General features: G+C 36.3%; 1 protein-coding gene across 1 annotated transcript in view; it reads right to left on the bottom strand.

Moving 5' to 3' along the window:
* Window positions 1-23,285, bottom strand: part of Pten (phosphatase and tensin-like protein) — a 101,675-nt gene that overhangs the window by 8,462 nt on the left and 69,928 nt on the right. Inside the window, exons 3-4 of the mRNA XM_068761548.1 lie at window positions 10,753-10,894; window positions 47-145 (exon numbers count right to left, since the gene is read on the bottom strand). Of these exons, the coding sequence (XP_068617649.1) occupies window positions 47-145; window positions 10,753-10,894 (241 nt within the window). The remainder of the gene's footprint in view (window positions 1-46; window positions 146-10,752; window positions 10,895-23,285) is intronic.

Raw genomic sequence — 23,285 nt, 5'->3', positions numbered from 1 at the left:
TCCATTTTATTAAATATTGTTTTAAAACATTGTGTTGACTTCTCACCTTTCTCGTCATAGGTGCGCTCCGTGCCGTAGAACTTGAGCGCCTCATCCGCGGTCGCCTTCTGGCCGCTGTACAGCAAGTAGCAACACACCATCGTGCCTGGAATGCAACCGTACACACCCACGATAAGTATAAATGATAATTTTTTTTCTAGAAACCGCTGAAGCTGTACATACCGACAAAACAAACGTACTAATAACGAACAATATAAAAAGAAAGAAAAGGACCAATATTTAGCCACCTCCGCACATGCTGTGGTAGTCGTGCAATGAAATGCACCGCCCGCCAGCCCGCTGATAAATGCGTATGCGGCAAACAATGCACAATCACACAACCGCCACCACCAAACTACTCAACACGTGTTTCACCCCTCCACGGGGCATCCTCAGGAGTTATGTTACACCGATTAGTTCCAAACACAGAGTCAAATCAAATCAAATGGCACTGGAGGTGGCTAAATATTGGCCCTTTTCTTATTTAGGATGGACTTCCGCGAGGTAACGCCTGATTCCATTAAAAAAATATAAAAAGAACCTTGAAAGCAACTGGCTATGGTTCAGTTACTAGCAGTAGAGCTTGCAGACTGTTTGGAGAAAGGCGCTTCCCTAAGTCACGTCGGCGATGCGGACCTGTCCATCAGGTCCCCTAAAAGTTTTGGTTATCCTATCAAGAAACTTACTTACCAAGGGTATCCCTTGGTAAGTAATTGTGAGCAAAACACCTGCTATATTATCGCTTAAAGTTTCACTTTAGATGTTGATGACATCACAAATGATTTTGTCGAACACAACTTTTTTTATTTAATGGAATCAGGCGTTACCTCGCGGAAGTCCATCCTAAGTAAGAAAAGGACCAATATTTAGCCACTTCCGCACATGCAGTGGTAGTCGTGCAATGGCATTTATCAGCGGGCTGGCGGGCGGTGCATTTCATTGCACGACTACCACTGCATGTGCGGAAGTGGCTAAATATTAGTCCTTTTCTTACAACTTTTTTTTAGATTAACAATAATATAAACTGAATTCTTTATTCTGACATGATCTTTTTGCATTCAAAAAAGGTATAGTTTTTCATCTTATAAGGACGATCGGAATAGATATCCTTGTGTAACACTCGTAGTAAATAATAACCCAGAAACGCCAAAAGAGAAGCCGTTTAAACGGCCGCGTATAATTTTTCCAGTTTATGCAAGTCGATACATCTGAAAGGCCAATGAACTGATAAGCGAATTTGCTTTATTGTAATATAATTCATTGACATTCATACATTTTACGACCGCCGGCCATATTGACTGCCTGTGAAATTTTACATTTCCTAATAAATATCCCAATTTATATTTAAAACTGTTGACAGTCGACGTCGCCTGTTGGATTTTAGTCATATTTATTAACATAACATAACATTATGTTTATAGTTAGTGCACTTTTGTATTTTTTTGTAGACTTCTCGTTCCACCTACACGTGGGACAGGGACTTTGTTTACATAAATATTTCTGAATTTTATTTTTATTAAACTTTCTTTCATACTCCTTAAACTCTATTATTCTTATCTTTCCTCGCTACTCCTATATTCCCGAGTGACGACACTGCTCGATGGATGCAAGTAGCGCAAGACTGGCGATCTCTGGGAGTCTTTAGCCTTGTAGTAGCAATCCATGTTTTTTTTGGATACATGACTTATACACAGAAATCAATCAACAGAGACAATCTTAATTAATTTATTCACGTTATTTTCCACTATAGATCGCTTTTACGTTACAACAATGCCGGAACATCCCAATATGATAAAAACCAGAACCCATTTCAACTCATCTGTCGAATTCTTTAAAGTCAACAACAAACTCAGACAGTTTTCTATGATGACTCACAATATTATTACTACAGTAGTAAATATATTCATTCACAAGTTTTATTACCGTTTAGTAAACTTTTTAAATTCATTACATTGTATTCGGATATATTACGCGTCACCGTATTGTAAGAAAGTATACGGTTGCCCACAAACATTTAAGAATATCATGAAAGCTCCTCACTCAGTACACTTCAGCAACACTGACCAAACATGCGCGCTAGCCGCGAGTTCTGACAGGCCAGCTGGGTCGCGCTGGGTTTGTGACCTCGAGGGCTGGCTGGGTGAGCTCCGCTGCTTCTATCTCGCAGCCACTACCTTTGTGACTTCCTCGTCTCCCCGCCGAGTACTGATACGGGTTCGGAAACTCGAATCTTGTAAATTTTACATAGTTCACGGACCCCTCCGTTCCGTGAACTCATTTCCGATGAAGCTGTAAAAGCCGCAAGGCTAACAGCACAAACTTCACACGAGACTATAGACTATTATGAAGGCAGAGAGCTCTTTATTTGCTGGGTATATGTTTCATTATTATGCCACGAATACAGAAACCGTGAATACGGAATGCTAATTTATATGGGATTATTGGAGATATGTTCCTATGGGCCGAAATAAAAAAAATCAACTTAATTGAAGTTATTGTAGAACATTTTGATTAATTATCTTAAGGCTTAAAACAATAGTTTGAAAAATTTTATAATATTCACTTCCTTGGCAGCTTTTAGCTTCTTCAATTCAGACTGATACGCAGAGGTCGCTCGTTAGCAATTTGCGTCTTAAAAATAAGATGTTCTATAGACGGATCAATGTTCATAAAGAAATGGCAAAGCTCATTTGCCATTCTTTAACCTTTCGCTAAGATTTTTCATATTAAATGTCACGTTTCCAGTGCGCGTTGAAGCCTCTTCTCCGATGGGCTGTGAATTTACATTTTTACTTTAATTTTTTACAATAAAATCTTCATCTAATATATAAAATTCTCCTCCGAAACGGCTTGACCGATTTTTACCAAATTTTACATGCGTATTCAGTATGTCTGAGAATCGGCTACTATCTATTTTCCATACCCCTAAGTGATAAGGGTGGTCCACCCCTAAATTTTATTTTTAATTTTTTAGACAATTTTTTTGGTTTTTATTTTATTATGATACAACATACAAAAATACACACAAACCTAAATTTTCACCCCTCTACGATCAACCCTTATCTTACATTTGTTAATTAAAAACTTTAATTTTTTTTGCAAAACAACGTTTGCGGGATCAGCTAGTAATATATAAGTTATAAAATCTAAAAGTAAGCCAACGCATTCCCAAGTTCGCACGCCCGTCCCCCAAAAATATCGTCGGCATAACAGCGCGTAGGAACACTGAGCGATATCGGGCCGGGAGCCGCGCGGAATGGAGAGATCGAGTTAAATAAATTCCTCGAGGGAGTCGTGAGAAAGAGGCGAGTATTTTAGTGAAATGACCAACCTTTTTGGCCCCAAACGAGTTCCTTTCATATCACGTTTCTATACGCACGTCCACAATGCCGACCGCGAGAGGAAGACATTTGTAAAGGACCCATTTTTTTTTCTTAAAAAAATATCCGAGCCGCGTGAAAGTTGTGGTTTTAATTCGGCCAATTATATGGTTGTAAGGGAATTTCGCAATTACTCCGCCGGCGAATTGGAGTCCTTTTTGTTCGGTGGACAATAAGCCCGGCCGGGGCGCCGCGGCAACGTGTAATTTGATTTCGCTCTTTGTTACCGGGACAGACGTGACGTTCGCCCGGCACACACACCTTGTGATCGATATTTACGTAATAGTAATGTAGAATATGTTATATCATTTTTAAGAAACATTGATTTGAGACCTTTGGCGTGATTGGCTATAGATGTGAAAGCTTTAAAGATGTGAATGTATGGCCCACACAGGCCGTTCGATTGTGGAAAGATTTACCGCTGAATATAAGCAAACTAACTCACTACCTATTTTCAAGAAAATGGTTAAGAACTATTAACTAGACCTATGATTATTTATATGTTAGTTTGAGTTGAATTCTGAGGCAAGTGCAATCGAAATCAGTTTGATTTTATTTTTTATATTATATACATATATGTGACATACATATATTTATGTATGTCTATGTACGTTTGTACGTATATTTTGTACACGTCAATAACCGTTCTTACTTCTAAGTTTTCCATACTATGGTTGTCTGTGAGAGATTGCCTTGTCTGATAAGAATACCGCCTATTGTACTTTTTGTGTATTATTGTGAAACTTTTTAAATTTATCCTAAAGAATATTTATTAAAAAAAATAAATAAACTTTAAGCTCACTTTTCAGTGAAAAGCTTTTAAACCTATTATAAAGCACGCCGATCTGAAATATGTTACATATTTTTTTATTATAGGAATACGGCAAGCCAGGACTCCTAGCAGTACAAAGTGTACAGCGACAGATAATAAACAATAATTTTAATTAATGTTATAATGTAGTAAACCGAATTTTAAAAAATCATTGCCTGCTGATTACGTTATTGATTATTTCTAATACGATTGATTTTTGGATAGGGTGTACATACAGTACAGTAATAACTTATACATTCACCACTATAAAACGTTTACACTATACATATCTGACCAATCAATTTAAATAAAACTTTAAACTATATTTAGTAAGCGGTAGCAAAACGGTAAAGTACTGCAACTTGCGATCGACTGGTTTGATTCATGGGATGCAATATTATATAATTCACACTATTTTTAAACGGTTTTATTTAGTTCGACCCGTACGGAATTTGTTGATTTGGGTCAAAATTAGAAATTGAAATTTAAGCACCTTCCCATAGTCAGATTGATCTGAAATTTGGTACACACATTTAATTTAGATGACAATACAATAAAATAAAATCAATAACATTATAAATTTAAGATGGCCGCCGATACAAAATGGCGGATTATATATTTTTCCTTAACCCCCTCAATATGGGTATCAAATGAAAGGGCTACACTAGTAAAACACGATGATTATGTCAAAATTTAAAATTCAAGATGGACGCCGTTCCAATATGGCGACCTAGGTACATATTTTTCCACAACCACCACAATATGGGTATCAAAAAACCGATTAACTTAAAAAAATTTTAAATGTATTTATTCATTAACTGTATAAGATTGCTACTGATCACAAGTTTCCAGAGGATGGGCAGCAAGCAGCGTCCTCTGCGTACCATAGTACTACACTGCGATCGCTTAGCCGCCTACCAAGCGTGGCGATTATGGTACAACCTCGCATACAAGCCTTGGGGGGAGGGGGGCTATGCCTAGTAGTGGGCATATACAAGCTGAAACGACTACGACGTCAACATAACGATACATGAAATTAGTATTTTAAAATTTCGCAACAATTATATTCGACCGAGATATAATTCCAAAGAAAAAGAACAAAGAGATGTTACACGGAGATGAAAATTAATAACAAAACAATTTGGAACGGAATTACCTTCTACATACTGTTTTTCTCTTTGATCATTTTTTTCTTTCCACTACGATAAATTCATTGCTGAATACAGAATTAAAAGTTAATTTCTCAAATTTTCATAAACATTTTGTGAAAAGGAATCTTACATAATACTATCCCCCCCCCCCCCCCCCAAGAGGCAGATACATATCTTGACCATCCAGAAAATTATTAGTATATATCAAACTCTCTAACACTGTATAGGTACCGCTATTCACTGCAGCCATGTTAAAAGCGGTAATTGTGAGTAATAAACTGTAATCATATAGCTTAAAAAAGGGATCTTGCAGAAAAGGCGATGGAAGTTAGTCAATATACGAAAGGAAATGTAAGAAAACGAATGCATTATATTGTAAAGCATGATAATAATAATATTCAGTAAAAATTATTAATTGTATAGATCAGTGTTTGAAACATAGGGTCCACGTCCCACAGGGTGGCAATTTTATTGATAAGGGGCAATTTGAAAATGGTTTTGACTCGCTTTTAACCCTTTCGCTTTAATATAAAATCATATATAAGGGGGCGTGAAAAGGATTAAGCGGGGCATGGCACAAAAAAGATTGGGAAACCCTGGTATAGATAGCTAGATTACCATGGTTGAAGAACGAGAGGTCAAAAAAACGGAGGCCATATAAAAAAACTAAATTTATTATAAGTAATTCTCAGATCACTGTGTAGTAAAATAAAGTAAGAAAAAGACCAATATTTAGCCACTTCCGTATATGCAGTGGTAGTCGTGCAACAAAAGTACACCGCCCATCAGCCCGCTGATAAATGCGTATGCGGCAAACAATGCGAATTACACAACTGCCACCGCTAAACCACTCAAAACGTGTTTCAACCCTCCACGGGGCATCTTCACGAGTTATGTTACACCGATTAGTGCCAAACACAGAGTCTCAAAGGCTGTATCATTTATCAGCGAACTGGCGGGCGGTGGACTTTGTTGCACGACTACCACTGCATGTGCGGAAGTGGCTAAATATTGGTCTTTTTCTTACTTAGGATGGACTTTCTGCAAGGTAACGCCTGATTCCATTAAAAAAAGTAGTAACATAAAGTTGAAGACAAAAGACGCCTATTGAAAGGCATAAGTCTTTTTCAAAGATCGCCACGAAGACCGGTCTCACGCTGCCCGTGTCCAACGACGTCTCCGAACATTAAACATGTCGTCAGTCTACCAGTGGTGAGGGGGGTTGAGGAGGAAACTTCTGGTATCCTTCTCTAGGTGTACACAAATGATCACTATGAATAAAAATAGATAAATAAATAATACCGTATCTAAAAAAAGGCTTATGAATATTTAGTAGATTTAAAAACGTATAAAAGATTGAAAGGCGAAAAAAGTACATTAAACAAATGATTATTTGCATTATGTACTTTAGTTAAAACTTGCAAAGCGCGTAAAACTTCTGCCATAAACGTTAAAAAACTCCGATTAAAAGCGTAAAGAATAACATTTTAATATTCCAGTTTACGAGACGAAACGCGAAGTATTTTCATAATCTTTTTTAACAAAAATGTATTTCACTTGAAAAGAAATAACTTTATGAGTAAAAGTATATAAAAATTAATCGACAAATATGTTGCAAAGTTTAAAACTCTGGTAAACGGTAATCTATGGAAGATTTGGCAATTTTTTTTATTATATTTTCATTAAGGCACTACGAAGGTTCTTTTGAAAAAATTTCGAAGCAAATAAAAACATCGCCTTTTATTATTTATTCAAACCACATAACAAATCGAAACACTAGTCTCTACTATGATAAATGACTATGACTATGACAAATTTTGATGTCAATCTTAAAAAAATGTTAATATGTATAATAGAATAATCACGAAGATTGAGACAGTAAATCAATAAACAATGTAATCACTCGGAAATATATATATATATATATATATATATATATATAGTATATGTATAGATAGTACGAAGTCTGTCATAGCTGATATATAATAAAGCTTTTACATATTGTTACGTACTGTGGGTTCTGACTCAAAATGAAACACCACTGGTTCACAAGGACTCCTTTATTCCTAAATCAGCTGGTCACCCTACTTTAATACAAAGTATAGTTTCGCTTAGTCCAAAATACGCTTCCAAATCGCTCCAGAAATTCATTGCCTAAATAACTTGCCAAATAGACACTTTGTATCACTGATCGTAGATCTTAATTTTATAACTCTAAAAACAACACTGATCGTTAATTTTATAACTCTAACAATATCGCTGAACTGTCGACATGGTGAGTACACTTATTCATACTACGGATAACGTTCTAGTAAATTCGAGATAGTACTCGATTACAATTTTCTAGAACCGTACACCAAAAATTATATCTTCAAGGTCACGCGTATTCTTGATCCTAAGGTTCAGTGTTTATTGTTTAAAGGGTTCTGTAACACGTGCTTTGTAACAGTATAAATAAATTTGTGTCGTATTCTAGTAGAGTGCATTAACCAAACGCAAACATCGGACATGTGTGCGCGACCCACAATCGGGGGAGCATTTGCCTCGTGCCAGTAGACGCAGACAAAGGCTCCGAGGCGGTGTTTATGCACCATTATGTGATTATGCTAACGCGTTTCCGAACAGCGCGTATCTGGTATAGAATCGTGCCAACATTTAAATTATTCTTTTGAGAAGTTGTAACACCAGAAAATCTATTATTCCTCGACGGCTACACGTGTACGCGAGGACTATTATAGTTCCCATCTGATTTTAAGGCTACCTACAAACTAATGTACTTCTATTTTAATATCGTATCGTAATATATAGTTAAACAATATGTACAGTAGCTTCAATAGAACTTGCTGGTACATATGTTCCATCATCATCATCATAATTTCTGCCATAGAACCTCCACTGCTTTCGACGACCTTAACAAGTTTGTCTTTACGATATTGTAAGCAGACTTCCAGAACTTTAAGGACCCAGCGGATATCTGTTCTTCGCGCTATGTGGCCCATCTACTGCTACTTCGATTAGCCAATCCGCTAAACTATATCGGTTACTTTCATTCATCTATCTCCCTCATTTTCAATTCGATCACGTATAGAAATCCCGAGCTTAGTTCTCTCCGTGGTCCGTTGAGGGGCTTTGACTTCTTCAATGAGGTTCAGAGTGATAGACCACGTTTCTCTATGACATAAGTCACTGATATCACACTTTGGTCGATGATTTTTGTTCTTAAGACGGTTTCGGACTGTTTATACTATATATAATATTACTGTTAATAAAATTCAAAATGAACTTATTTATAAAAAAAAGTTCTTTATCTATTCTTTCAAATCAATTTCATCCTGTTTATAGTAATCCCCGCCCAAATGCAACCCCCCTTTTTACCAACGCTTTTCCAGTCCTCAAAACAGTTGCAATAGTCTTTGGCCTTTTGAGTTTGCTGAATAGCAAGTAGTCACGGAGCCAAATCAGGCAATTGCTGAACAATATCAGTCGAGTTTGGACGCTCTTTTCCAAAAACTCGAGCTACTTTAATAATTTTAACATTTTTGTAGATTCAGAAAAGAGTGGTAGAATGCGGCAACATCTATTCATTGATTTATATGTTCAATAAAAATACATACAATAGTGACAGCATATAAATGTTAATTCATGTTTTTATACCCGACACTAACGAATTTAATATACCAGGTTTGGTAAACAAACGTCATAAATTTGACAAATAAATAAATTATAAATAAAACTATTCATACTTTAAACATATTGGATTTCATTTTGAATGTAAGTTTGAGATTGTGAAATTAAAACGAACTAGACAGAAGCATCGTTTTGTCTCAAGGTGATGACGATAGAGCACGGTGCATATCAGATTTCATTAGAGCATGTCATTAGCATTTGAAATAAAAAAATACGAATAATGTACAACGGTGTCCCATAAATCAACGTCAAGTTGTATTCGATCAAAGTGCAGGTAGTGGTGTGAGAAATCTTAGGAATAATGCAGGAGAGGGATGGAAGAGTAAGTATACAAAATGCAAAGAATGTAAAGAGTGACAGATATTGTGAAGAAAATAAATTAAAAATGAAAACTGAAGTGGTGGACGAGAGGTCCCTAAAAACAAGGGCCAACAAAAAAAGGGACGGGTAGTAGCTACCAGAAATATTATTATATATAGGCTGGGATAAACATGAAAGTAATAATAATATTGAGTAAATTTCAAATCTCGAAATAATGTCATTACAACGTAATTTTTTGTCAATCGTTTATAAAAGGGTCAATCATGCAAGTAACAAAAAAATTGATAAGTTAAAAATATTTCAATCCTAGTAAAATAAAGAACATCGTCAACTCTGTTTTGAATGACAATCATTTTAAAATACTTGAAATATATTTTTTTAATATATTTTCGGTATTCTGCATCTACTTGTCTTATCACAACTATTTCAGTTCGATTTCGATTTAAACAACATCCGGTGGGTATAACTAAAAATCCGTGTAAAATTGTTGCAAGTGAACGCTCTGGTGTACAAGCAGGTTTATGTGGCACAGTACATTCGTACAATTATGCGAATGAAAACTTGTTGCTACGGGCTCCGAAATCAGCCGAGTCATCGTGAAACATTTCTTTTGTTGTGCACGGAGTCGTGATCGCGTAAGTAAATCGAAATTATTGGGCCACCTCGGCGGAGTAATTACACGTAATCATACGTCGCGATACACGCTGGGGTTGTTTTGTGAACTTCGCTAATGGCTCCCAACGTTCGAAGGGTCCTGTAGGTATAGGAATTACTTTCTATTTTGGCATATTATCATCAAATACACCATGTTATATAAGCTTATTGGTTGTATGTATAAAACCTAACTACCCTTGTGATCGATCGCATAGCTCTTCTCAGCAAAAACCTTCAACGCTTTTACACCTATTATCCCATACCATATGTTAAATTCTCACTCTGAAGTCACCTTAATTTATATTTTATTTAAAAAGACCAATAAGTTCTGACAGAGCATAGTGCAGAGACAGATAATAAATAATAATTAGTTTTATGTAATAGTGCGAACTTTAAAAACGCTTTTTTACTAAATTATTACTTGATCTTGAAAAGAATGTACCATACATTAATTGACAGTATATGAGCTATAAATGTAAACCATAAAATCTTTTTCACCTACTGCCAATCACCCTGTATAGTAGACTGCCAAGCTTACCAGACCCCATTGCATGACGGCAAATGCAAGGTTATGTTATAAATAGTGGGTGTCAATTACAAGCAGGAAATTTCCTGCTCGATAAAGATCAAGTTAGTATTACCTATATGACTTGCAATGTATGACTTATTCCATAACAGTAGGTATGTAGGTTTTTGAAGTAAAACTAACCTGTCCGCCCCTTGCCCGCCTTGCAGTGGACGACGGCGACGTTCCTGGGGTCCTGGCTGAGCCACTTGTGCACGTCCTCGCAGAACGGCTGGATCAGCGCGATTTTGGGCGGCGCGTGGTCGTCGAACGCGTACCTCTCTACCTGCAACCGGACGATTGCTAGTCAGTATTACAGCTTTACTTGAATTTATTTTGTAAACATACCAAAATATTTAGTTTCTTAAACTTGACAGAAGATGGCGTTCGAGAAGCTGTAACATTATTTGACGTCAATAGATGGCGCTGGCAGTCGATTGCTTCGCGTTATTGTTAAAATTTGTAGTTTTTTTTTTGTTGCAAAAGTGTTATATTTACAGCTTCGGTGGGTTTAAGGTCAGATATCAAGGTACTAAATGGGCTAAAGCCTAGATCTCTTTACATTAACTAAGCCTTCTCAGGAACATCGTCCCAGGCCGCTAATTTTATTTCAGTGAGTTGAGACCGCCTAGTTTTTTGGTAACTTATGACTTGAGTCGTTGACTGACTGCTGCTTGTCAGAAGAAGATACTTCAAATTGAGCCGTCACTAAGCATTCCAATTCAGGGGCGCCCTAGATGCCCTAACCTCGACAATACCAGTTACTGTTGTTATATCGATATTAAACATATTTACTGCTATAACATATTAGTGCGAGCTATTTACCGATTTAGACAATGAGACAGGACGATAAAAATATCTTTTCTGATTTATGATGATAAAGGTTAGTTTGGTTCTATATTGTGGATGGTTGCCTTTTTTGCAAAGCACTTAGAGGTAAATGCTATATAAAACCGAATATTTTTCCCTAGTTTCCGGCATTCCAAATTAAATGCCGGCTATTATAAATAATATGGTAATTCAACTTAATTGAAGAGTCACAGCAACAACATGACCACCGAGCACGTTCCCAGACGAGGGCGAGGGGGCTGACGGATGTGCGCTCCGGACGCGCCGAGTGCAGCGCGGCTGTGCAAAACGAAATCTGATACTTGTGGCGTGGTGCATGTAAAAAATATCTAGACCGGCGCGTATAAAATCTAACACTGAGGCATCTCTCCGATAATGCAAGAGGAAGTCGACTGTGCCGGAAATATTGTAGTTCAGTTTTTTGACCTGACTTACACTGCTACCCAAGTGGCATTTGCGAATTCGACGGATGCGAGAAGGACACCTTTTAAGATAGCGAAGCCCTAGGGCTCCATGGGGAGCCTCAACTCGAGACTCTACATATAACTTCACCTAACTGTGATACAGACGAGCTCAGTAAGTACACATTTCGTACAATAATATTTTATGTAGTCACCTCAACATATATAATTGATAATTTTATTTAAACGGGAAAGGAGAAGTGGCGTTTTTTTCTTGTAAATGGGAGGTTATAACTTGTAACAATATGTTTTATCAAGTGACGATGTTTCTACTAATCTAATAGCGTACCACACACACACATTCACAACACGCATAATATATCATCTGGTACAAGTCCAACCGGGACTCTAACCGCAAAGGTACCGTTGCGTACTAAAATCCACGCATACATAAGCACGCACATACATTACACATCGAGGTAGTTATTTAAGAAGCAACACCCCCCTCCTCCACCCACCCCCTACCGTGGGGGGTCGAATCAATCTTGGAAGCCCCACTAGGCCGGGGTAATGAATTATAAATTACTTCTCGCTGCGTGGCTACGCGCTTTCGTTAATACTCGAAAATTCTGTCTAATGAACTAGGTTATGAATAAATTCATCGATTTATATCGTAATCAATGTGAGTGATGGCCCAGTGGTTGAAGATTAAGGACGTGGATTCGTAGGTCATGACTTCAAACCCACAAAACCTGGCAAATCCAAGCCTTGTTGATTCGGATTTAAAAGAAAAATTCAATAAATGTACAAGTCCAATGTTAATACTAAATTAATTCAACATCTATTATTTGTAGCCTTTACTATTGTTATTTACAAAGCCCTTTGACCTATATTATGTAAAGGCTTGCATATTTCTAGCTATGGCTGCATACGCGTACAACAGGCAAACATATTTAAATTTGTTTAATGTCATAGGTAACTAATGTAAACGTACATAACGTTGGCTGTGCCTAATTAAAATGACCAAATAATGCACTGGATTGAAACGAGTACTGCTCTCTGCGCTTTGTAATGTCCGGGTGTTTTAATGACAATTTGCAACAACAACTGCAAGGCTCTGGTCTCCCCCTCACTCCTCACGTCCATCGACTTCCCACAAACTTAAGTAGAATATCAACCTCCTAATATTACTCTTCTCATACTTAATATACTAGCTGATCCCGCAAACGTTGTTTTGGAAACAAAAATTAGTTTTTAATTAACAAATAAATAAGAAAGATTGATCGTAGAGTGGTGAAAATTTTAGGGGGGTAAATATGTATTTTTATATGGTGTATCATAAAAAAAATAAAAATAATTTAGGGGATGGACCACTCTTAACATTTAGGGGGATGAAAAATAGATGTTTTCCGATTCTCCACCATGACCGATATGCACGCTGAGTATCACGAAAATCGATCCAGCTATTTCGGAGGAGTTCAATCACGCACACCGTGACACGAGAATTTTATGTATATATATATATATGTATATATATATATACACATATATATATATATATATATGTATATATATATATATATACACACTCACATGTATTTATATATAAGTAATATAAAATCGATGTAAACCTGTATGAGATTTTTTCGATAAAATATGGACCTTTCTTGTCAAAGAAATAATAATAAATAATAGATAATTAAAAAGAAATAATTTCATCACATAATTTAACGGTAAAAATAGTATTTGTTTAACACATGTCGACCATGTTATAACATGCGACAGCACTATTTGCCAAAGTCATTAAACGATATAATTAATTCGATATAGGAGTACCATTCGCTTTAACACGGACAGTCACGTGATGCGCGGCCAAATAAATGCGCGGTAAATAAATGATCACCCGATTATCTGGATCACCGCGCGAAAGGCGAGGCTTAGCATTAAATTGAGATTTAATGGACTAAGGTGAAGGCACACCGAGGCCGCGGTGCGCCCCTCATTGCGTGTTACGTATTAACGTACAAACGAAAACGTATCAACGACGTTTACACTTGCCAAAAATCGCAAACACGTTTCGGCAATCAAAGATTCTATGGCGTCATTGAACTAATACAATCTATTTTTTAATCAGAGTTCAGCGAAAAAATCAACTAACATACAGGTGATTGGTAACAGCTCTAAAAGCTTTAAATGGTTGAATATATAGCTCTTTCCTTTTAAAATTATTAACAACGTAATGATGAATTCATTAAGAAATAGTGTCCTCAAAATTCAAATTATTACATATAAAAATCAATTACAATTTACTGTACCTGAAGACTGTACTGCTAGTAATGTAACGTAATAGTGCTTATATATAAAGGTTGATTAGGAATAGAAATAGAATAAAAGCTTTTAAGTAACTCCCTTTTAATAATTGTACTAACTATTTTCAATCATATTATATCCTGTATATGCATATTATTGACAATAATCCTTACTTAAACGTGGTGCTCTCGTGACGCGGTATCACATTACGCGATCTAATACCTCCGTGTAACACATGTTATCAACCAGAAATGCGACGCGGGGATTTCCCGTGTGAAACAGTTCGCGGGTTGTCCGGGAGAGAATGCTGTGAACAACATTCAATTAGCCATTTGAAAGTTAAAATTCACCCTTGACGTGAGTTTTTGAAAGTAATCAATTTATTACATAATTCAATGACTTAATAATTAACCAACTATTTACAAAAAAATATATTTATTTTGTAAATGGCAATACCTTAGTAACGTAAGTTGCGTGAAGGAATAAATGTTCTAATATACTCTGTACAGACCAGAGTATTTATAGGAAAGCAAGTATTGTTTTTTAAGCCGTTAGACGTCTGATGCAAGGCCACGATAACCGGGTCTGGACTACCCGGTATCTGTACCATATCATGGGTCCACTTGATGGGAATCACCTCACATCGAGTCCCCGTCGGGCTCGATGCACAGAACAGTCATTACACTTATACACATGACTCGGCAGACGCGCCCGCCTAACCCGCGTTCAAGCGAGGGCGGCCTGGAGAGGCCCGTGTCGCCACCGACCGCCGAGTAGTCCTCGCTTCACCTCATTCACTACACTATACACCTACACAGATATAGTCCCTCTTCGTGCTGCGCATACGCATTTATCAGCGGGCTGGCGGGCGGTGCATTTCATTGCACGACTACCACTGCATGTGCGGAAGTGGCTAAATATTGGTCCCTTTCTTACTTAGGATGGACTTCCGCGAGGTAACGCCTGATTCCATTCAATAAATATATAAAATAAGCGAATTGATAGTACATATAATTTTCTTTTAAGTTTTGCATTTAATATGGCAACACATGTGGGGATTATTTTTTATTAGTACATTTTTTTACATACATGTATGGCTACTTTCTCGTCCAGTTAAAATTGAATGTTCAACATCTGACAGTTTTTCTTTATGCACGCTATTTGAAGACATACTATCGAGCTGTTAAGTTTTATTGTGTATCTATATATGTACATACAAGTCAACAACAACTATCCGGGTTTCATTACACTAGAGCAGAGGGTAATATCTCATATATAAATAATATTAATAAAACAATTATCCACCCCAGTGTGTCGCCGCCCTAACTCGAGTACAATCGCGCGAAGGTTCGAGCCGCTCCCCCCGCCGCCGGCCGCGCAGATACGAACCCGTTTAAAACACGATAATGTGCAGAAGCGCGCCCGCCCGATTTATAGCGGAACGTATCGCGACCAACTGCCGACATTACCCACGTATCGCCGCGTCTTGCGAGCTAATTGTTGCCTTTCAGTCCCTTCTGCTAACTTATTATGTACATAAAATCTTTTTGTTTATTGCTCCGAATATAAATGTTCATTGTCGTTTGACTTTACAGTTAAAACCGTTGTTCATCGTTCTATTAAAAAACACGCCTTGTAATAATGTCATAGTGCTAACGAAACTGCTATAACTGGCCTTGGGTATGCCGCGCCAAGCGACGGGGGGAGTACCGGCTGCTTCATGCAGTATGTCCAGCATCAACGCTTGCTACGGACACTCTTCCCCGCCCGTACCCACGCGCGGTACAGCGGTTTCGGTAGCACTATATTAACTTATGTCGGTGTCAGAGGCAAGATCAATTGATTTACTTTATATTTATTTTAGTAATCATATCAAATATGTACATAACCTCAGTAATTCCCACTATAATTGGATATATCAGTTGATGCGTGTTGAACGCGTTATACGAGTATTCCCGTAAAATACGCTCACGATTGATTACACGTTTAACTATTCCCGTCAATAGACATGTGTTTTTTTTTAATTTTAATCAAACTAAGAATATTAACTGAAATGTAAAGTTGGAAATCCAGGAGTTATAGGAATATAAATACTCGTCATACCAGAGATATTAAATAGTGTAATGTAATATAATATGTACCGTATTATAGTCGGATTACAGTAATCTTTTCTGCTTCCGAATGAACAAAGTTTACCTAAATTGAGTTTTGCAGCGAGATTATATATAAATGAGGATATCCGCAGAGGAACTATAGTCAACAACATGACTCGAAGAATTGCTAATCCGAAGTGGCAGTGAATGTGGCACATTAGAAAGATTCTTGAGTGGCGACCAGGAGCTGATAGACGGCGTGGGTGAGCCTGTACTAGATGGACCGACGCCATGTAGCCCAGGTCTCGGGAAGTTGCTATATGCGGGCATGCGCAAGATCGATCTTTCCTTTACCGTGGACGTCTATCCGCTGACATGATGATGATGCAACATTTTTAATAATTAACACGTCCCATGCCACAATAATTTTTAAAGATTTTCCATTCATGCCTTGTGGAGCGTATACGACCTACACATTAAAAATTAAATAAAGTCGTTTAAGACGAATGCTTTACACTTTTTCAAGCTGTAATTAGCGGGAAAAGTTATAAATTTTAATATGCATTACGTACATGCATACGTAATGTGAAGTTAGCTATATTCGACTCTACAATTAATTTTAAGAATCCTTTGTTTTTCGATGAGAACCATACAAATGGCCTGAACGGAAAGTGAAACGTCGCAGGTCGTCGAAACAAGTGAATATAAAAACTCTTTACAAATTTAGTAAATATAGTGTTCAACAGAGAGAAAAAAATCTATCTCACAGATTAAAGCATGGTATAATTTGTTTTTCTAGTTAAATTACAGCTTTAAAATAACATTTCATGTACATTTAAGTACGTTCTTAACCTTTACGTTTCCATGACACGTAACGCTCCGTAAGCCCCCACCACATTCGAGACGTATGGCACGATCGGCGTGTGACCAATGACTGATAAATAGATAATATTTATTCGTATCTTTTATCGCTAAACGCGCTTCAAATTTCCGGTAACAGCACAGCATTTTCACGATAAATGGGATGCATCGATATTATTGGAATCGGTGTTATGTTGCGTATATAACTTATGTTGTATCAAATTACTTGTACTATTATTAATTTTCAGGTAATTGATCAAAATTTTAATTCTATTAAAAACTGTAATCTGTACCATAAATATATATAATATAAAATAATAAAAAGTAACAAAATTTATTTAAAATAATAATATTTATAGATATGGAATTTGTAAAAAAAATCGCGAAAATGAACGAAACTATAAAGGATGCAAGAGGAGATAACTGAAGAGATTGAGATAGAGAAATAAAGGAGAACGAAAAAGAAACTTATTTCAAAATACAAGTCCTTGTCATGGTATGAGATAGGGGAAGGAGAGAGGGCCCCAGGAACAAGGGCCACAAAAAGGATAATCCAGGTTGTTGTTTAACTTCTCCAAACACTCCTTGCGCCTGTGTTATTAATACCTCGTAATGTCCTGTATACATTAACGGAAGATGAAAGCCTCTACCGTCAAAGCCTGCGAACCCAGTTTCTTTCAGTGGCGTTTTATGTCAGGCGAGGTAATAATACCACAGTCCTGGTTTTAAACATTCACAAACCTGAGCATTGAAGTATATAGTTCGGGCATGAGTTTTGTTATAACATTTAAATTAATTTTAAGAGAATTTTGCAAGTATAACTTACACATATTGTTTTCCATGACAATCATTTACTGATGCTATCATTGGCTGATTAAAAGCAAGGTCGTATGTCTGCCGTGTGGGCATCCTACGTTGCGCCTGTCAGCCTGTGTTCCTTAGAACTTAAGGCTTTAACCCTTAAATGCATAATGATATAAAACTGCAACATACCACTTAAACGTAAAATGTGTACTACACTTAAGAGTAAATGTGCATAGTGTTGTATATCTGCAACATAAGTTTTATTAAAAAAGTAAGTATATTATATACATATTTTTTTCTATTTTTCCCTGCATTTAAGTGTACTAATATCTGCAAGATAAATATTTTTTAAAAGTATAAATAAAAGTCATGCATTTAAGTGTTAAAGTTCTTCTGTTCTTCGCGATAATTGACCTGTTCATTGCCATTTCAACTCGTCAATCCGCTCTGCTATTTCAGTTACATTTATCAAAGAAAACTTGAGCATAACCCCTCTCTATGGCACGATAAGTAACTGTAAGTTAAATACGAAAACCTGTAAATGGGCGTTCGTTTACGGATCTTCGCGTCCATTGACTGTACTATTATTATGTTTGATTTAATATTTGAGTTTGGTTTTATGTACATATAAACAAGTTATTGTACAAAACATACGCCGTACATATTCTATTCTTATATATATATAAGTTGTGCGGAAGATATAACGAAGGCCGGAGCCGATAAGACCGACATTAATATGTAACATTAATAATATAATACGAGGCGCGGCAATCAAAATGTTAATTTAATAGTCAGTTTTATAAATCGACGAACTCGAAGGCGACCGCGGTAATTTGTATGAAGATTAAACCAACTCTTGTATTCCTAAATCGCAGACTCGCACACCGCCACAATGATGCAATAGAAATGAACCACTTGGTGCTTGTATCAAATAAATCATGTCAGTTACGGTTTTAACACGCGCATGTAAATTCTACGCCATTTTCGAATGGTGAAACGAAACCGGCTTGAATATATAAATATAAGTGACAAATTCTCGTATTTATCTATTTCGTGTCGTTTCATATTACTCTACAACAGGGGTGAACAACATTTTTAATCAAGGTGCCAGTTTAAATTTTAAAATTGATTGTCTGGCCGCACATACGGTAACACTTATTAATAATGTACAAAACATTATTCATTATAAACCTTCGAATAAAAAAATGTAAAATTAAAAAGGTAAAGTTTTCTCATCAACGAATTAAATACAATAATTCAAGCAGACTCAGAGAACTCGTCATAAACAGATTATTTTGGTTTAGTGTGTACCACGACTTCATTATAATAAATTTAGTAATAATATATTAATAGGAGAAAATCGATAAAATATATTCAATTTTCGAAATGCTAGGTGCGCTGCACAAACATGTTTAAAGGACCTCGTGTTGCTCATCTCTGCTCTACAATATTTTTATGATAATATCCACTTCATTTTAAAAACATGTCCTTTTTTTATGATAACGCATCTCAAGATATGTGGTCAAAGTTTTTTTTTTGTTTTTGATAAACCGCTTCTTTTATCGCACAACTAGCTGCCCTGACATACAATGCAATCCAATTGAAGGTAATTAATGAATAACATATTTCAGAGTGATCACCTTATTATTGATTAAATATGATATTCCTCGCTTGTTGCAAGAAAATAATTAAAAACGTTATACAAAAAAATAAAAATCCAAATATACAATAAGAAATGTGATAAAATGTGATAAAATAAAACTCAAATGTGATATATAATGTATTATAGAAAATAAGTAAAAATGTAAAATAAAAATGAAAAATGAAAAAATGTAATAAGAAAAGAGAAAAGAGGAAAGAATGATAGATGAACAGATCCAAAGGGAAAGAAAGTAGAAATGTAGCATGAAAGATAGGGGATAAATAGGGGAGAGACCCCATTGGGGGGGGGGGGCATTAAAAAATATAGAATTAATTAATTTTATAATTGATCCTTTTTTTAAAGGAACAATGTATATTTGCAGCGTGTGAACTATCATGCTAGACATGGGCCTTCCTTGAGGATCGACACGGCGACCAATCCTGCACTTGTATTAAATAAGTTGTACATAGTTCCAATTGTCAATATATTTTCGGGGTTTCTTGTCTTTAAAACTCAAAATATTGGCAACGTAATAAAGATTGTGTGTAAAATGCTCAATTAATATTAATAATATTCGCAATACGTAATTAATTCGACCAACGCTTAAATTCCGATGACATATTCGGGGTTCCCCACATCCTCTTGTACCACACGAATTATTTCTTTTTTTTTTTCTCTTTTTATGTTCTATGATGTACTAGTGTCAATAAATAAAAGAAAATCATTTACGTTATTTTATATATATATATGTATATATATATATACACACAATATTCGTAAAATGGTAGATACTGCGTTAATCGACCACATAAGCGAAGAACGGCCAAACCTTAGAACGACTGGTGGTGAGGGCAGACGGTGGCAGACTTCGGAGAAGTAGACCCGTCAGATGGTCTGACTAAGTCTGTTCGACACTTGATACCAAAATTCATGCTGCGATGCCAGAGATAAACAGGAAGCGCAGGGTAATGAAATCAATGACGACTACATTATTATATATATATATATATATATATATATATATATATATATATATATATATATATATATATATATATATATATTATAATTTCTTCATATACTCAAGCTTTGTTCCTTTTTTAAAATACCTGAATGCAACAAATGCACCAATCAATGGATATAGCAGCAGACTGGCCGTTATCATGTACCGGCGAGTGCCTAGTTATCAGAGGGCCGAGGGCCGGGCGACACCCCGTCTGCATCTCGCGCACGCTCATTCCAAGAACGGATGCAACGACTTGACAGATAAACAATCGCTGCGATACCGTCGCGTTCTGATAACGCTTTCACACCGTTTAAGTCATCGGTAAATTTGGTGTCTTATATGGAAATATGTTTGATATTCTACATTACTTTACTCTTTTTTCGTTTCCATAATTCCTGAAGGAAAAAAATCTATGGGCACATTTGGAAATCTCCGAAATATTTTTCCCAGCCTGTTACTAATGTGTTTTGCCAGTGTTGATCTACGGTCCTGAGATATGGTCACTTACGATGGGCCCTATAACATTGTTTAAAGTCATCCAGAGAGTAATGAGGCTATGCTATGTTCGGAACTTCGCTGTGAAATTGAATCAAAAATGCGGAGATGCCCAGAAGAGCTATGGTCGTCGAAGTTACCCGATAGGTTCGACGTGACGACCACAAAAGCCGGCAGCCGTCCCTTCATTAAGTGGACCGACGACATAGTTCAGGACATCAGGAATTTCGTTGGATGCGGCAATACAAGACTTTAGGAGTGGCTTATGTCTTGCAGTGGGTATCTATCGGTTTGTATGTTAATGAAGCTACATTTGTGTGTTTGTTTTAAGTAAGAAAAGGACCAATATTTAGCCACTTCACCCCTCCCCGGAGCATCATCAGGAGTTATGTTACACCGATTATTGCCAAACACAGAGTGACTACTGATACTGCACTAATCGGTGTAACATAACTCCTGAAGATGCCCCGTGGAGGAGTGAAACACGTGTTGATTGATTTAACGATGGCAGTTGTGTAATTCGCATTGTTTGTCTCATGCGCATTTATCAGCGGGCTGGCGGGCGGTGCACTTTGTTGCACGACTACCACTGCATGTGCGGAATTGGCTAAATATTGGTCCTTTTCTAACTTGTGATGGACTTCCGCAAGATAACGCCTGATTCAATTTAATATTTGTTTTAATCACACTGCTTTTTAATTATGAAGGAACTAGAGAATAATCCCACAATTATTAATTTTTCTTTTCTTGTATTCTTATAGTTTATATAACTGTTGCTATCAGAATGTATGAGTTGGTAACTGCGACACAGATAGTTACTCTAACTACAGCCATAGCAACGATCAACCGCACCAATGTACAAAGATATTCATTATTTCTTTGTGCCAAATATAGATTAATATATAATACTGACATTATACGGGTCTTTTATAGCCCCCCTTTTGTTGTAGGAGAGAGTTTGATAATCTTTAATGATTTTATTCATTCTCTTTTCCTTCTATTTCTTTACTCTTCTATCATTCTTCGTATGACCTATCTTGTTTCCTCTTCTTTCATTCTTTTTCGTACTTATTTCCGTTCATTCATCGCCTCACTTCCTTCGCATATCACATTTTATTATGTCAATTTACATTTATTTTGTGTTATTTTACATTCTTTTTTAATATACTAATTAATTACTATTTATAACAGTTTCCAATTTTTTTATATTCCTGACATTATTTTGGGTTTTTATTATTTCTTTCTAATTATTTAAATTTTAGCATTGTTCAGGCTTATGGTTTTTGATACGTTAAAATTAATACTGTAGAACGTATCGTCTTTCTTTACGTATCTGACACGTTACTAATACGGTCATGGTACGGTACGGTGACAGTGGGGAACACTTTTACGGCGACCAACTTTCTAATTAACAGGATACGTAAGGATGTACAAACCGACTTACCATGCTAATGGATGCGGGAGGCGAATAGGTAAAAACACGTTTAATGATTCAAAGCCGGCTAATGTGGGTTTTCTGTCGATTGTAATTAACTCTCAGACCACGGATTTGTTTCAATTATTTACAATAGACGCTATTGTAGTTAAGTGGTTAAGAGCTTTACGATCGTATGTATATTGTTCAATCGCTGCCATTCCACCTGTTCCCAGAAGAATATGTCTGGCATAACCATGGGTTCATCCTGGATTTGTGTGGAAAACTATATACTTTTCCTTGGAAGACGCTTAATTAAAGGATAAAAATTTATTTGTGACTATCCAATGTTTATGTAAATTCTTTCAGTAACTTTCCATTTCTTATTCCACTTCCTATCTATCCGCAGAACTAGCGATATGAAATTAAAAAAAAACAGGCAAATATTTAGCAAATTGAACCCATTAAGACCCTTTTATCGTAACATTTAGAAAACTTGCATATATAACCTACTCTCACATCTGTAATTATAAGTCACGATACAAATACCAAATTTCCATTTTAGACCAGTGTTTCCCAACGTGGGGCCCACGCCTCCCAAGGGTGTAATTTCATTGTAAAGAAGGGACAATCCCTTTCGCTTTCATATAAAAATTACGTATGTTATATCATAGAGGGGGAATAATGAATTTAAAGTGGGGCTTGGCGCAAAGTGTTTGAAAAGTGATTTAGACCCATACTTCGTTCATTTTGGGCCAAAATTTTAAATCTAAAATAAAATTAAATCTAAAAGTGCATATAG

The sequence above is a fragment of the Battus philenor genome, unplaced genomic scaffold (genome assembly GCF_028537555.1).
Source record: "Battus philenor isolate CCGP_79_NKW_IND1 unplaced genomic scaffold, ilBatPhil1.0.hap1 SCAF_15, whole genome shotgun sequence".
In the NCBI taxonomy this organism is placed as follows: domain Eukaryota; kingdom Metazoa; phylum Arthropoda; class Insecta; order Lepidoptera; family Papilionidae; genus Battus; species Battus philenor.
This window is presented reverse-complemented; position numbering and strand designations above follow the sequence as displayed.